At 45.9% G+C, this 17,996-nt stretch overlaps 1 protein-coding gene across 2 annotated transcripts in view; it reads right to left on the bottom strand.

The window, feature by feature from the left end:
* Window positions 1-17,332, bottom strand: part of CPLX1 (complexin 1) — a 218,749-nt gene extending 201,417 nt beyond the window's left edge. Inside the window, exons 1-2 of one of the 2 annotated variants that reach the window (XM_073345780.2) lie at window positions 17,069-17,332; window positions 15,616-15,724 (exon numbers count right to left, since the gene is read on the bottom strand). Coding sequence is in view for 1 of the 2 variants with exons in the window: in XM_073345779.2 (XP_073201880.1) it covers window positions 15,616-15,646 (31 nt within the window). In the remaining variant the exon portion in view is untranslated. The remainder of the gene's footprint in view (window positions 1-15,615; window positions 15,725-17,068) is intronic. The other variant, XM_073345779.2, reaches the window with a different exon arrangement.
* Window positions 17,333-17,996: the final 664 nt, after the last annotated feature.

Raw genomic sequence — 17,996 nt, 5'->3', positions numbered from 1 at the left:
GATGCCTGCTGCACGTTTGACATTGCTCCAAGGTCGACAGCACTACAAAAAAGCTACGGGATTCAAGTCATGCTGCAAATTCTTGATAAGTAGCTAGTAAGCAGTTTCATTTGTATAGGTGATGACAAATTTTAACTCTAATAAGATGCACATCAAAAGTTAGCAGATTTAATTAATTTTGTTTGTATTAATGTGTTTCTGCAATGACTGAGCCCAACCAGTTTGAAATTAGCTAATTTAAAATTGCAGAATAAATCAATCGAGGCTGAAAGACCCAGCTTGCTGTAAATATCTTGCCGTGTAATCTTCAGCTGTGTAAGTAAGAGCACTAATACATTTTACCACTCTTCTTGATTTCATTGTTTAACCCATACATCAAAATGGTCAGCATCAGACTAAAATCCTATGGGGGGAAATTAACCCTTATGTGTAGTTTTATCCACTTTGAACCCTGTTCATGTCCCCACTGAAGCCAATGGGAGTTCTGGATGCACAAGAAATGCAAGGTTGGGCTATAAGCAAGTCACTGTGATCAAGTTACAGGTAAAATAATAGGCTACCAGTCAGTAAGCTACATAAGACCATGATTCAGTGAGAATTTAAGTGTCTGCCTAACTTTAAGCAATTGCACTGATCTCAATGGGACTCCTGTCCTTCTTACAGTTAGACACCCTGTGGACTGGGGCCTATCCAATATCCTCCCAAAATCAACAGAAATATTTCCATTGACTTCAATGGGCATTGGATCTGTGCTCCTTGAAATGTGTGGGAAAAGTGCTATTGAGTTCAGCAGTTCAGGATCAGGCCTTAAAGGAACTGCTATTATGATGCTGCTGTGGTATGAAATAGAGAGCGTTTGAGCCAGAAAATTCAGATCTGGGTTTCAGCGCCCGAGGAGCGTTCAGATCTGTGGATTCAGCCCATTATGAGCATTGGGGCCAGTTGCAAAAGTCAGAGCCAGATTCAGTTTCTAACCTTCTGCCTGGCTCCAGAGGTGTCAGAAACAGGGAGTCAGTTCAGGCCTGTCTCTGGTATTGGCTACGTAAGCTCAGATAATTTCCCATGTAAAATCCATCAGACTGTGTCAAAATGTATGAATGCCCAGACATCCGTCCATCTCACGTGGTGGTGGGGATAGACCACAGAGCCGTGTGGTATGGAGTCACCATACCCCTTGGACAGTCTCTTCTGTCCTCTGCTCACTAATCCTTCTCCCCCAGGACACATTCCAACCCTCTCAACAGCTCTGAGCAGCCGCCATCTTGTTCAGAGATCAGCCACCCTAGAAACGTTTCCTCTTTCTCTCACCAAATGTGGAATAACCCCACCTCCTGCTCCCCAGTACCACCACCCTCACACTGTGTCCAGTCACACCTGCCACGGGCCAGGTTCGCCTCTCTGACAGTGGTGCTACTTCTTTATGTGAGCTCCTCGCTGTCTGAGAGACTGCTCATCCTGGTGACCTGCCATGGTTAGAAACAGGAGCTGTGTGCCATAGGAAAGGGGAGGTCCCTAACCTCCTGACGGGCAAAGCATGGACTTCTAGTCTTGAAGGCTTCAGAGCATTTTAGAGCTCTCTCAGCCCTGTGAAGCAGGACCAGTGATGACTCAGGGACACAGCTTTACAAGCAAAGGGACACACACACACAGAACATATTCCGGCCCCGATTCAGCCAGGTACTAAAGCACATGCTTAACTTTAAGCACATGAGTAATCCCACTGACTTCAATGGAACCCCTCACATGCTTAAAATTATGCACACACTTAAGTACCTTGCTAAATCAGGGCCACAGTCCCTGACTCTGCCAGGGGATCCATAGGCACCCAGTCCTATTGATTTCATTAAAGTGTAAGGGTCCGCACCACAGAAAAACATCTGACAGGGATAGTCTAAGAGTACTTATTCCTGCCTCAGCTTGGCGGGGGCACTGGTTGACCTCCTGAAGCCCTGTCCAGCCCTATATTTCTATGCTAGCAGACCACATTGCAGTATCAGGACTGTATTGGGATAATACACATGACTGGAATATTGGTATAGAAGGGTACAGCTTGCTCAGGAAGGACCAGCAGGGAAAAAAGAGAGAAGGTGTTGCCTTATATATTAAAAATGTATACACTTGAACTGAGGTTGGGATGGAAATAGGAGACAGACTTTTAGAAAGTCTCTGGGTAAGGATAAAAGGCGTAAAAAACAAAGGTGATGTCATGGTAGGGGTCTACTACAGACCACCAAACCAGGAAGAAGAGGTGGATGAGGCTTTTTTAAAACTAACAAAATCATCCAAAGCCGAGGACTTGGTGGTGACGGGGGACTTCAACTACCCAGACATTTGTTGGGGAAATAATACAGCAGGGCACAGATTATCCGGCAAGTTCTTGGAATGTATTGGAGACACTTTTTTATTTCAGAAAGTGGAGACAGCTACCAGGGGAGAGGCTGTTCTAGATTTAATTTTGACAAACTGGAAGGATCTGGTTGAGAATTTGAAAGTGAAAGGCAGCTTTGGTGAAAGTGATCATGAAATGGTAGGCTTCATGATTCCAAGGAATGGTAGGAGAGAGAATAGCAAAATAAAGACAGTGGATTTCAAGAAGGCAAACTTCAGCAAACTCAGGGAGTGGGCAGGTAAGATTCCATGGGAAGTAAGTCTAAGGGGAAGAACAGTTGGCAGTTTTTCAAAGAGACGTTATTAAGTGCACAAGAGGAAACTATCCCACTGCGTAGAAAAGATAGGAAGTCTGACAAGAGACCAAACTGACGTAACCAGGAGATCTTCAATGATCTAAAAATCAAAAAAAGAGTCCTACAAAAAGTGGAAACTAGGTCAAATTACAAAGAATGAATATAAACAAATAACACAAGTATGTAGGGACAAAATTAGAAAGGCCAAGGCACAAAACGAGATCAAACTAGCTAGAGACATAAAGGGTAACAAGAAAACATTCTACAAATACATTCGAAGCAAGAGGAAGACCAAGGACAGGGATGGCCCATTACTCAATGATGGGGGGGGGGATAACAGAAAATGTGGAAATGGCAAAGGTGCTTAATGACTTCTATGTTTCAGTTTTCACCAAGAAGGTTGCTGGTGATTGGACGTCTAACATAGTGAATGCCAGTGAAAATGAGGTAGGATCAGAAGAGGCTAAAATAGGGAAAGAACAAGTTAAAAATTACTTGGACAAATCAGATGTCTTCAAATCACAAGGGCCTGATGAATGCATCCTAGAATACTCAAGGAGCTGACTGAGGAGATAACTGAGCCATTAGCAATTATTTTGAGAAGACATGGAAGACGGGAGAGATTCCAGAAGACTGGAAAAGGGCAAATATAGTAACAATCTATAAAAAGGGAAATAAGGACAACCCAGGGAATTACAGACCAGTCAGCTTAACTCCTGTACATGGAAACATAATTGAGCAAATAATTAAGCCATCAATTTGCAAATATCTAGAAGATAATAAGGTGATAAGTAACAGTCAGCATGGCTTTGTCAAAAACAAATTGTGTCCAACCAACCTGATAGCTTTCTTTAACAGGGTAACAAGCCTTGTGGATGGGGGGAAGCGGTAGACATGGTATATCTTTATTTTAGTAAAGCTTCTGATACTTTCCCACATGACCTTCTCATAAATAAACTAAGGAAATGCAACCTAGATGGAGTACTATAAGGTGGATGCAAAACTGGTTGGACAACCGTTCCCAGAGAGTAGTTATCAGTGGTTCACAGTCATGCTGGAAGGGCATAACGAGTGGGGTTCCGCAGGGATCAATTCTGGGTCCTGTTCTATTCAATATATTCATCAATGATTTGGATAATGGCATAGAGAGTACACTTATAAAGTTTGCGGACAATACCAAGCTAGGAGGGGTATGGGCTGGATGAATGAACTATAAGGAGGATAGAAAGTTGGCTAGATTGTTGGGCTCAATGGGTAGTGATCAATGGCTCCATGTCTAGTTGGCAGCCGGTATCAAGGGGAGTGCCCCAAGGGTTGGTCCTGGTGCTGGTTTTGTTCAATATCTTCATAAATGATCTGGAGGGTGGTGTGGATTGCACCCTCAGCAAGTTTGCAAATGACACTAAACTGGAAGGAGAGGTAGATATGCTGGAGGGTAGGGATGGAATACAGAGGGACCTAGACAAATTAGAGGACTGGGCCAAAAGAAATCTGATGAGGTTCAACAAGGACAAGTGCAGAGTCCTGCACTTAGGACGAAGAATCCAATGCACCGCTACAGACTAGGGACCAAATGGCTCGGCAGCAGTTCTGCAGAAAAGGACCAAGGGGTTACAGTGGACGAGAAGCTGAATATGAGTCAACAGTGTGCCCTTGTTGCCAAGAAGGCCAATGGCATTTTGGGATGTATAAGTAGGGGCATTGCCAGCAAATCAAGGGACGTGATTGTTCCCCTCTATTCGACATTGGTGAGGCCTCATCTGGAATGCTGTGTCCAGTTTTGGGCCCCACACTACAGGAAGGATGTGGAAAAATTGGAAAATGTTCAACGGAGGGCAACAAAAATGATTAGGGGACTGTAACACATGACTTATGAGGAGAGGCTGAGGGAACTGGGATTGTGTAGTCTGCGGAAGAGAAGAATGAGGGGGGAGTTGATAGCTACTTTCAACTACCTGAAAGTGGGTTCCAAAAGAGGATGGATCTAGACTGTTCTCGGTGGTAGCAGAGGACAGAGCAAGGAGTAATGGTCTCAAGTTGCAGTGTGGGAGATTTAGGTTGGATATTAGGAAAAACTTTTTCACTAGGAGAGTGGTCAAACACTGGAATGCGTTACCTAGGGAGGTGGTGGAATCTCCTTCCTTAGAAGTTTTTAAGGTCAGGCTTGACAAAGCCCTGGCTGGGATGATTTAGTTGGGGATTGGTCCTACTTTGAGCAGGGGGTTGGACTAGATGACCTCCTGAGGTCCCTTCCAACCCTGATATTGTATGATTCTATGATTAAATTCAAAATGATCTTGAAAAACTGGAGAAATGGTCTGAAGCAAATAGGATGAAATTCAATAAGGACAAATGCAAAGTACTCCACTTAGGAAGGAACAATCAGTTGCACACATACAAAATGGGAAATGATTGCCTAGGAAGGAGTACTGCGGAAAGGGTTCTGGGGGTCATAGTGGACCACAAGCTAAATATGAGTCAAAAGTGTAACACTATTGCAAAAAAAGCGAACATAATTCTGGGATGTATTAGCAGGAGTGTTGTAAGCAAGACATGAGAATTAATTCTTCACCTTTACTCAGCTTTGATTGGGCCTCACAGGAGTACTGTGTCCAGTTTTGGGCGCCACATTTCAGGAAGGATGTGGACAAATTGGAGAGAGTCCAAAGAAGATCAACAAAAATGATTAAAGGTCTAGAAAACATGACCTATGACGGAAGATTGAAAAAATTGGGTTTGTTAGTCTGGAAAAGAGAAGACTGAGAGGGGACATGATAACAGTTCTCAAGTATGTAAAAGGTTGTTACAAGGAGGAGGAAGAAAAATTGTTTTTCTTAACCTCTGAGGATAGGACAAGAAGCAATGGGCTTAAATTGCAGCAAGGGAGGTTTAGGTTGGACATTAGGAAAAACTTCCTGTCAGGATGGTTAAGCACTGAAATAAATTGCCCAGGGAGGTTGTGGAATCTCCATTACTGGAGATTTTTAAGAGCAGGTTAGACAAACACCTGTAAGGAATGATCTAGATAATTAGTGCTGCCACGAGTGCAGGGGACTGGACTAGATGACCCCTCGAGGTCCCCTCCAGTCCTATGATTCTATTATCCTATTGGGCACCATTGCTCATTTGCAATTATGCATTTGATGCTACAATTCAAGCCAAAGGGCAACAGGCTTAGAAAAATCTCAAAATGGAGTTTTAACATTTTGATTTCATGTGTCAATATTTTCTCTGCTAAGACGTAACTTTTTGCTCTTTCTTTAATGATAAAGCGTTTGGTGCAAGACAAAATCACTTTGCTGATGAAGCAAAACCTTCCTAAAAAGAATTATTTCTCTTTGATTTTCCAGTATCAACAGTAATTCTTTTTCCTCCATTCTTTGTTTGCTTATTGTTGTTTTTTAACGCTCAGTCCTAAATGAAACCATTGATGCGTCTCAGATTTCCTTTGTCCCCAGAGGCAAATCATTTTTCTCACAGCTTGGTGAGTTTTAATCATTTTTCCTTATCGAAATAGACGCCTTCTGGATGGGCTGTCTGACAAATGGCTGCTAAATGGAACACATCCTAGTTCAGCATATCCCTACAATCAGCAGATCCAGACCACACATCCATCACAGGACTCTGAATAAGCTCAGTCCGCTTTTGATATTAATTTACAAATACAACAAAAGGAGGCCTAATACCTACTGAACACTCAGGCAGGATTTCATTTACATTATTGCCGGGACAATGGGATCAACAGAAGAAAGTAAGCATAGAGACGAGCAGGATTGAGAAAAGAAAGGCATAGGGCCAGAGTTTTAAAGGTATTTTGCCACCTAACTCCCATTGATTTCACTGATTTATAGAGACTAAAAAAATAAGGGCCAGATTCTGCCACTTTTACCCACATTGCACCAGATACTAGGTTGCTGTAAATCAGTTAGTCTACAATGGAGTTACATCAGTTTACACTGGATCTGAATCCATTGTATAGGACCGTCCTCATTGAGTAATTCCACCTGATCTCAATGGGAATGACTGCAAAATAAAGCCCCGATTCTATAAGCTATTCCATGTAGGATTGAATACTGGTGATCGGGTCTGTTCCTAAATGAATATACAGGCTGGATCCTGAGCTGGTTTAAACTGGCATGGTCTCTGACTCTACGCTGATTTACACTGGCAAAGTATCTGGTGCTATGTCTTGAAACCACATTCTGGTACCTTTGATAATACTGTCACCTCAGGGATTTTCATTTCTAGTCTCATCTCGGCAACAACCATGATTATTGCCTTCCAAAGAGCCATTTGCGTTGAGATTCACTGATGAAAATCACTTGCCAACAGTTTAATGGAAAAATAGTCAGTGCTTCTCTTAAATTCACTCATCAAAAATCTATGCTGTCAATTCATCATACAAATGCACTTCAAACTCATCTAATCCAAGCAGAGGCTATGGAAAGCAAGCAGATATGAAAGCTACTTGTTAATTACAACAAGAACAACCTTTCAAACTTCAGTGTAGCCTGAATCCAAGACACCCGAAGGGATTTTAGGCCGAATCAATAAAGTGGAGATTTTCAAAGGCACTGAGGGCAATCAAGGCCCCGATACCCATTGAAAGTTAGTGGGTCTTGGATGTCTGACACCCATTTGTGCCTCTGAAAATCTCCCTCTTCATCATCACTGTGCATACCTTTAAGCATGTGCATAGCCCCATTGACTTTAATTTTGTTAAGTCTCATGATGCTCTGTGAAATAAGCCAGTATTTTAATATCCATTTCACAAGGGGTCAAAGAGAAAGTGAATGAATTATTCATGGTTACACAGCAAAGGTAAAAACCATCCCTAACAAACTATGGAAAAGGCCTGATCCTAAACCCTTAAATCAGTGGCACTGAAATAGTATTATAATGATCATCACCTGCCTCCCAAAGTGTCTGAGAGTCACACATCTTCATATATTCAATTAGTGTAATCCCAGGACTGGCCCTGATTTAGCAAATCACTTGAGCCCATGCTCATGTCCACTTGACTTCAGGGGGATTTAGGGCTGGGGAGATCGACACTTAGAGGTCAATTTAGTGGGTCTATTGAAGACCCACTAAATCAATGGCAGAGTGCTCTCTGGTCGACTCCGGTATTCCAGCTCCCCGAGAAGAATAAGGGACGTAGACTGGAGAGTGTCTCCCATTGAGGCAGCGCAGTGAAGACACTGCAGTAAATCGACCTAAGCTAAGTTGACTCCAGCTACTTTATTCACGTAACTGGAGTAGCGTAATTTAGGTCAACTTACTCCAGTAGTGAAGACAAGCCCTTAAACACATGCCTGACTTCAGGCATTTGAGCAGTCCCATTGAAGTCACTCATGGGTTTAAGGTTCACTATGTGTCTGAGTACGCTGCTGAATCACAGCCATGATTATGCAGAGAAGCAAGGGGGGTGGAACAGACACTTTTCCTCGTGATACATTACAGACAAAATTCCCATTGCCTGTAGCATGGGTACATCTGCACCCATCAATCACAGTGTTTCCTCCTGACTCTGTATGAATGCCATATAAAAATACCACGAGGTCAGCTTGGCAGAGTTTGATATGAATGTTATTTTACTCCACAGCCCTATTCTGCCAACACCAAACAATGTGATCAGTACAACATACTGAATATCCGATATGAAACACAATTATCTATGTCTGATGTTTAGTTCACTGAGATCTGTTACACTGTTGATGTGCATGTATTATATGAAGAACATACCGATATAATACAGAAAAGTGAAAAAATTAGAAAACAGTATTTACATATCTTAGAATTGCATATATGGTATTTCTGGGTAGACATACTGATGATAGATAGATCTTGACCTATTCTGTGTTTATTATATCATTACAGTGTACATACTGTCTAACTCACTGTACTGTCTGTGGATTAAGTGAACACTTAATAAAGTACAAAGATTTTGCATTTCGCTAATCAGTTTATATGTATGCATAGGAGTAACACCTATAGTAAGAATTAGAGTTGGATAAACTATTTGCAGTGACAGATGTATTCAGTAAATTTAGCATTTTTTTCTTCACGTCTTTTGTTTGCCAGCAGACTTTGATGTTCATAGATTTGTTAGTGATTCAGCACGTCCCTGTTCCCAACAGCAGTTCAGCACAGACAGCCCCCATTGTCCATATGGCACCCCACTGGCTAACATAGACATAAAGACCTGGGACACCTTGCAGGATTGGGGCCTGAATATTCAATGCAAATGGAAGTCAGCCTCCGCATTGCTCTTGAAATGTTCATGTGCTGTTGATTGTTATTTTCACAGTGCAATTGGTCACCTTAGTCACATGGTGTTGTTCTCCTTTCGTTACTGGATAAACAATAAAGTTACTGGACCATTGATTCTTCGAGGAAGAGGGTGAGAACAGTTTGTGACACTAGGAGGTGCCAAGCCTGCGGGATTAGGGGATTTTAGGTAGAGCTGGCTGAGAATTTTCCGGTGAAACATTTTTTCATTGGCAAATGCCAATTCATCAAAACCAAAACTGTTCACAGAAAAGGGCCAGCTTTGATGAATCTTCCAATTCAAAAGAACGTTGGGGGAAATTAAAAGATAACAAGGTCAAAATTGAAATGAAACCTCTTGAAATTATCAAAATGAACTGGTTTGACTGACCCAATCCAATTCTTTTTTGGATTATTGGTTTGCAAATTTATTTATTTTTTAGTTTTCAGTAGTTCATCCCAATTCAGGTCAAAAAAATTGAAATCTTAAACTCAGGGGATGGGAAAACCATTTCCAGTCCAGCTGTAATTATAGAACCTATTATTTTCTTAAGGCCAGGTGACCTTGCATGGGGCCTTGTCTTAGACATCGCTGATAGAGAAATTGAACTTTTTGAGTACTGTAGGTAAATCTGAAAGGATTAATTTTTTATTGGTAAATGTCAGTACATTTCACCATACACACAAACCAACAACAGAAAAATACTTCCATCGATTATAATCAAAATTGACAGATGGACAAAGTAAGAACAATGCTGCTTGAGAGCTTATCAGAGTTTGATTTAAGGACATTTACTTTGTATATTTTGGCCTGTGATGTTGACAATTTGTAGTTTAACAATCACAAAGCTTTAACTTTTTGAATCTCAGCATCTACTAATTCTGCCAAGTCTAACTCTAGGCGAGGTCAGATTTAGAATGCTTTGTCTCCCATCACAGTCAAACAGAATAATTGTGTGTGGCATTTGCATGCAGCATCCCAGCTGAAAACATTGTGGCTGGATTCCCATCTGGGCTATTTAATTGTCTCTGTGGCAGGGCACTGATCGGGGCTTTTTCCATGGTGAAGTCATACGCCAACGTCCATCTAATTTAACTGTGTTCATCCTGGGCTCTGGGGAACACTGTTCCTCCCAGAGGTGCTGTGCTGGTTTTAAACACAGTACAGCAATATTTCCTGAGTCTGCCTTGTGCAATTATTACATTTACCGGTTTTCAGCTGGTTGTTCCCTCTCACCATTTGCCACTGTCACTGTGGCAGACAAATTAGTAACTGCAGTGTGTATGTATGGTTCTACTCAAGCATTTGTCTCTGTGTCGGGGCTCTGGCCAGGGGTATGGGAGCCACACCATCCTTTGCCACAGCTGTTGTTACTAAACAATGTCTCATATGAGACAATATTGCTTATATAATGTACCAAGAGAAATGTTTTAATAGATTGGTTTCTAGTTTTCTGCCACCCATTACTATGCAGCACAGTTACTGAGATACAAAAATTGCAGCATAGATGCACATGGTCCGTCCTAGCCGGGATGAGGTGGAACAGCCCCGTGATAGGGCTCTGGCTCAGGATCAGAGAAATATTTAGTAGGTCTGTCCCTCTGCTGTGTAAAGCATTGCTTAGCTGGTACTTGTCACCACTTTTAGTGGACATCAGTGCACACCCTCAACAAGAGGTACTTCTGGTGGGATACAGATGTGCTAAAAAGATACATTTGGAGCCCAGGCAGATGCCAGGGGATAGTGAGAGACCTGCTCTACACCTAAAACTTAGAGGAACCTACCTATGTCACTCAGTGGTGTGAAAAATTCACACCCCTTTAAGAGACATAGTTAAGCCAATCTAAGCCCCACCGCCTCTCGCAGAGATGGATTTACTGCAGTGACAGAAGAACCCCTCCTATCACTGCAATAAGTGTCTACACTACAGTGGGGCAGCTGTGCCAGTGTAGGGTTTCTAGTGTAGACATAACCCTAGTGTGGGCACAACAGCATTACGCCGACGGTACAGCTGGCACTGAAGTTTGTGCAAAGCATGGTTATTGACTGCATGTAAACAGCACTCTTCTTTGGACAAATCCATTGGGTAGTAAAGGAAGATTCCTACGTCTGGAATACAGTTTCCCTCCAAAACTCATATCGGCCACAAGGCCAAAATTCATCTTCCATGAACATTCCTACAACAAATCTTCCCAGTTCCCACATATGAATGTTGGTGAAAAGTGACCAAAATTCCATTTCTAACTTGCCAGATCCATCACAGATAATTTCCTCTGACCCAGCGGTCAACTGCAGTAAGAACCAATCCACACCCCTGAATGTCTTACAGCCTTGATCTACTCTGGTTGGAAATATATATGGACCAAATCTGACTTGTTGTCAGCATGTTATTAGAGCCAAAGGACATGTCATCAGGGACCATGTCAAAGACCAGGTCCCAAATCCCATAAACATGTATCCTAGAAGTTATAGTAGTTAAGGGCCAAGCCATCCTCTCCCATTGGAAAACCCACTGGTGGAGGGGAGCAAACTGCAAAGTTCTCCTTACAATGTTTCCCTTCAGTCAGGAAGGGAGTTGAGTCCCAAAGGCCAGGAGAACGGCACTGATTGATTCCAATATCACTGTTCATAGACATAAGGCTATCCAAGTTCAGGCTCCCACTGACTTAGTAGAACGCAGAGCCATCTCTTCAGCTGGTGTAACCATCCAGGCTCTACTAAGCTCTGGTCCCACTGCTGAGGATTTTTCAAAATCCAGCCCTAAGTGCCTCTAGTTTGCAAATGTCTTTGCTGTTGGATTCAAGAGAAGAAAACGCTGTGCACATGGAAAGTGCATGATGAAATTCCATCCTATTTGCTTCCAGAAGCCTCTGAAGGAACGTCATTCTTCCTGGTTTTCTTTAACTGGTCCCAAGGAGGTGTGCAATTCAACTGGTGTCAGAATTTCCACTGCTTGCCACTTACACGACAGGGATGAGTAATGGGTCTCTCTGGGCCAAATTACATGAAAGTGCACAATGTCAGGAGAGCTGCGTGTGGGGAGAAATTATCCCTACCCAGATAAAAGAGCAGATTGAAATAGCAGGAGCATAATTTATCATTGTCCAAGGTATTATACTGGTAACAGTAAGTGGGCCTGATTCTCTGCTCGTGTCAGTCTAACATGGTGGGTAACTCCTTTGATTTGAATGGTATTAATTCTTATTTCCACCCATGTGAGAGAGGAATTGGACCTGAAGGGTATAACTTTGCACAGTAGAAAATGTTCTCAGAACAAAACAATGATGGTCAAAATGGCATTAAATAGAAAGGTAATGAGACAAATTTATACAAAAAGGGCTTGTGAAAGACTCATAAATTCTAAGGCTAGATCATCTAGTCCGCCTCCTGTGTTACACAGGCCAAAGGACTTGCCTAAAATAATTCCTAGAGCACACGCCTATGGAAAATGCAACAACCATATCATGCAAGATATTCTAGCAAAAACAAGCTTTCTTTCCCGTAAGCCAATGAGAGTTTTTCCATTGACTGGAAATGCAAGATTCAGTGGGTCTTCACATGAAAGAAGAGGGGTTGACACTTATTAAAAATAACAAAATGTAACATTTAGTATAAAACCTTTTATGGACATGAGGACTTGTTCTCTGAAATGCACATGGAGATTTAGAAAATCAACTCATATTTCAAAAATGCAGAGAAAATAGACATCAAAAAGCATCTCTACGTGGGTTCAGCGCATAAAACAAATAACTTTAAAAATTCTCTTTAAACTTTAAAAAAAAATTTTAAAAACCTCTTCCAAATTATAAGATATGTTATGTACCTACTATGCTGGGATTAACTCCACCACAAAGACTTTGGTTCTTGATTACCAAGTGCATGATTTTACAAAAACAGAAGAGCAGACTTATCTCCAGAATAGAGCAGGGGTATTCGGACCTCTCTGAGTTAGCAGAGAAAGAAAGAATAGTTTATTGATGTATAAAACAGTTAAATGAAAAAATATGGACCCGTTTCTTGATACATTTGGGTAAAGAATGCTGAGATACCATTGCAGCAAATACCAGACTGGCATTCCACCTGCCCTCTCTGCATATCCCCTTTGACCCCATCTCTTCCTTCCCTTTTGTGCCCATTTATGTATGTCTGGTTTTACTATTATTGTTACTCCCACCCTAGCATGTTATGTCTGTGTAATATTGTCTGATTTTGTGTTGTCTGCTCCTGCAGCTTTGACAAGTTGTGTAATTGCATAATTTCACTGGATAGCCCATGAAATGTGCAGTATTTGGTAACATACAAACTGTAAGTTGTTTACCTTTGTGTAGCTTTTATTGCTTGTTTCTTTATGAACATTAATAAAAAACCACATGCAAATTAAAAACACACTGCCAGCTGTTGCAGCATAATGCACATGTCGGTGCTCTTCAGTGTCGACAATGTTATGTTGAAACAGCTGGCTGAGTGATTCTTACTTGTGATTTTATGTATCTGTGGCAATTCAGCTTCCAAAAACTGAAACCTGTTAATGATGTTGGCTGTGGTACTTCACTCTCATTAATTAACATTTAATGATTTTCAACAATGCTGCAGTTACTTCTCTTTATTAGACAAATGGGTGGGGGGGGGAATAGACACATGGTGAGCGAGTCTATGGTACCAACGCCTGGGAGATGCAAAGTGACTTGACAGTGATGCCAGTCGCAGCATGTGCTTGATGCGCCAAAAATGCAAAAACAGAGACATAAAATGGTTTTTAAAACAGCTTTTTTGAATGCCCCTGTTATAATGCAAATATTGACATTGGCATTTTGATGGGATTGATGCCTGGTTAGGATCAAAGATCCTTAGCTATGCCTCGGGCCATCAACTCTTCCCAGCTGGTTATTAATCCACAGGAAATGGTGTGCACCTCAATTGTTATTTCTTAATTACAATTCCACAGCATATGACATTGCAGGTCTTTTGGTCTCTCTATTTTTTTTTCCAGCAAAGGCCAGATTCTGCCATTTTTAATCATAATAAGCAATACCTGACTACTTAAGTAGTCCGTCGGGTCTGAGTGTCCCATACCTACTTGCAACAAGTAGTACTCCACTCTGCCAGTGCTGAAATTAATTTCAGTGGGATTGCTCATGGTGCAGGCTTGAGGAAGGGTAGCAGAATTTGCCCTCAATTAAATTATTTCCCCTTTGAAATGTGCGCGGAATTTAATTAAATGTGACAACACATTGTGAATCTGCGGTGTCGATTATGGGTTCAGTTATATTCTGCCCAATAATGCTGCACAACCCAGAAGAATTAAAATTAAACCCTTTTATCCGCAGCACCTCAGTGCGAACTTGTGCTTTGTTACTGATTGATTTTTGCAATTTACAACTGTTAATTTATTTCACTTTAAAAAGTGAAAACTGCATTTTCTCTTGAATATCGAAACCTCTGATAGACATGAACAGTGACTCTCGTGGCAAGTGTCCTTATAAAGTGATTATAACACAGAAAATGACTTCAGTAACACGGTACAATAAAACCGCAGTAGGTCCAATGACAAAGGAAAAATGGGGCAGTTACCATATGACCGGAATAATCATAGAATTGTGCCCTTGACCACCTATTAGACCTAAACATCCCATGTACCTAAAATATATTCAGTGTTATAGAAAGAGTGAATTGTAATGATCCTGCTAAAGGCTGGGTTGGAATCGGCCACATAGCCAGCACAGAATGAGGGAATTCTGTTATAAAACATTTTTCTTCATTTGTGTTTTTCTTTCATTTCGTTTTTGCACTGTCCGGGTGAAAAACGATCGTCATCCACAATAAGAAATGCATTAAAATAAGGAGAAAGGGCATCAGATGCAAGCCAGGAAAAAGATACTTAACTGATATAACGGATTCTGCCTGTGGTAGCCGTTCTAGAAAACCAACAGTTCTTATGTACTGCATAAAATGTCTGCACCATCTGGCTGTGTCAGAGTTTGCACAAAGTTTTGCGTCTGTAATAGAATTTAGGGCCAGCTCTTCCACATAAGATTTTACCACTTATCTGGCCTTACTCTGGCTAGATCTGACCACTATTGGCAGGTTTTTTGTTTGTAACTAGCATGCTGGACTGGCAAAACCACACCGAGACAGGGAGCTGTCCCGGAAGGCAGCACGCTACCAGGAGCAGTGAAGCACGCAGTGGCTGTTTTGTTTGGGCGACCAGCTACTAGCGATGGACGTTTGTCAGTCTGCCTAGGGCCCCAAACTTCCACAGATCTGCGGGCCTGATCCAAAGCCCGCAGAAGTCAATGGGGACTCTCCCATTGACTTCAACGGGCTTGAAATCAAGTCCTGTGTTTGTTGCTCTCCACGGTGCTGCCCCCTACTGGCGAACAAATTCAGCAAACATGCAGTCCCCGCGTTCCCCGGGATATCAGGGCCAGGATGTTGGCTCCGGTCGAAAGACTTTTATATTGGGCCGCCCGGGGAAAGAAACGGAGGGTGCCGTGGGGCAATGGCATGCCCTGGTGCCAGCAGCACTGCGTGGGGCTTCTCCAGTGGGATCTGAAAGATGCAGTTTTACTCCTGGGTTGGGGGGGATGCGCTACTGAGAGGGGGGCCCATGTCATTGTCCCGCACGCACCCCAAAGCATCAACTGCCCCAACCCCACTTACCTCCTAAAGCTTGTTTCATAACAAAATCCATGGTGATGGCTTCAGATTCCTCCTCGCTCGGGCAGATCTCACATGCAAGTGGAACGGGAAGGAGTCCTGGGGTGGCGGCCTGCGAGGGAACCCCCCAAAGCAAGACAAGACAAAGGTCGGTGTAGAGGACAGAGGGCCGGACCGCGCGCGTGTGTGTGGCTGTCCCCCCGGGGAGCCCTTCTCGGAGAGCTTGCAGGCAGTTGCTTCCAGGACAGTGGAAGTTACTTGACACTACCGTGAGCCCCCCCTCGTTGCGCAGTGTGCTCGCGCGCGCGTGTGTGTGCGCGATCCCCTTACACGGGTAGCACTCGTTCCCAGATGCAAGCGCATCCCCATCCGCCTCTGTTGGCAGCAAGCCACGCACAGCCAGGGCCGCTCGCCAGGACGGCGCTGCACCGCCCCTGTTGCTGCCCCGGGGGGGCCTGGTTGGCGGGGTCCCCCTGCAGCCCCGCGCCCGGGCTCTACAACTTTGTTGCCGCGGCCGGCTTTGCCGGGGCGCGTGCTCGGGAGGCAGCAGCCCCAGCCGGGGAGAGCCGCGGGGACGTTTGAAGGTGAACCGGCTCCGCTTTGGCAGCGGCTGGTGCAGGAGCCCGCACCGTGAGGCTGGCGAGCCCGAGCCCCAGCCGGGAAGTACCGCTGCGGGCACCGGGGGTCGGGCGGCGGTTCAGGACTCGGGGCACCGGGCGCTCGCCCCAGCCCCCGTTTGTCCGGCCAGTGACACGGATCCGTGTCAGTGACGGGCGCCCGGGAGCAGCCGCCTCTGGGTTTGGTGCAAAACGCAAAGGCGGGAGTTGAGGGCAGCGTGGCTCGGGCGGGGGCTGGGGGGAAGCTGTGAATGCAGCACCCCGGGGCGCTCGGGGTCCCGGCTTTGCGGCTAGGGCGGCTTTTTAAATGCCCGCAAATTGTGTGTGCTCCGCAACGCCCCCCCCGCTCCCCCCCAGCCGGCTGAACTCCGGAGCCTGACCGGGAAGGGGAAGCGGCGTGTCAGCCCTCTGGCAGCAGGGCGCTTCCCACGGCGGGCATTGCAGAGCCCGGGCGGCCGGGGAGCGGGAGGCTGGCTCGGGTAACCGGCCGGACTTTGCACCGCTTGCAAACCCCTGGCTCGGAGCCTCTCGCGGGGGGCAAGATGTGGGGGGCGCCAGCTCCGGCTGCTGCCCGCGCTGCTTGTGTTCCCCCCCTCTGCAAACTTCTGCCAGGAAGGGTATCGGGGTGTCCCCCCCCCCGGAAACCTGTCCCCAGCCACGAGCCACGCGCTGCTTGGCCCGGGGAGGGGACCGCGGAGGCACCCCGTGCAGAGGCAGGTTTTTCATGCATTGCAACCTCCCGGCCCACGGCGGGTCCCTGCAGCCCGGCCGGGCCGGACTCAGCACCCCGGCGGCTGCGGACAGCGCCCCGGGGCGGGATGTGGGGGAGCGAGACTTACCTGCCCCTCCGGGTCCGCAGCGGGGGCTCGACGCCTGCCCTAGCAGCTCCCGCCGGCCGGGTCCATGGGGGAGCCGCAGCAAGGCGCGGGCCGGAGCGGTCCCCTGAAGTTAGAGCCGAACCGAGCCGAGAGCTTCCCGCTTGCCCCGCTCCCTCTTTTTATCACGGGATTTCCGGACCATCCCTCCTTCCACTCGGCTAGGAGGGACCTGGCGGCTTCCTCCTCCCCCTGCCGCGGCTAGGGCGGCATCTCCAGCCTGGCTGCGCCCCCCCGCCCCCCGCACACACTGTCAGCCCACCGCCGCCCAGCCCGCACCAGGGGGGTTGCAAGGGGTTCGCAGCGCTCCTGCTGCGGGGGGTGGGGGGGATGGGGGGGTAGTGTTAGGATCAACTCCCCACCACCACCATGGGACCTTCCCGGGCGGCAATGGCAGCGGCGGGCCCCCGGCCCCACCCCGGCCTTTCAGTACGCGGGGCCCGGCTGTCAGTCCCGAGGCGGGAGCTGCCACTGGAGGAGCCGCGTGTCTCTCAGAGCCGTCGGGAGAGAGCGGCGGTGCGGGGCCACGAGCGAGCCGCGCCAGCCTGGGCAAAGCTCCGGGCCCTGCCCCGCGCCGAGCGTCCACACACACAGCCCGGCGTCCAGCAGCTCTCACGCCCCGGGGGGAGGGCGGCTGGCGGGGCGGGGCGGGGGGGGGGGGGGAAAGCCAAGTGCCCGAGGAGTCGGATCCCCCTCCCACAGGGAACGGCTGAAGGGTGAAAGGGGGGAGCCGCCCGGCCAAGCGCCCCGGTTCAGCGGCCTGGGCTCCGATCCCGGTGGCAGGGCAGGGCAACTCCCAGCTGGGGAGCCGGACAACTGGGGTCCCGCTGGAGGGGGGGTGACTCAGTTTTGCAGCGGGGTGGGGTCGGGGGATCACGCCTCGCTTCTTCCT

The sequence above is a fragment of the Lepidochelys kempii genome, chromosome 5, assembly GCF_965140285.1.
Source record: "Lepidochelys kempii isolate rLepKem1 chromosome 5, rLepKem1.hap1, whole genome shotgun sequence".
NCBI lineage: Eukaryota > Metazoa > Chordata > Testudines > Cheloniidae > Lepidochelys > Lepidochelys kempii.
Note: the sequence above shows the minus strand (reverse complement) of the source record. Positions and strands in the feature narration are given on the sequence as shown.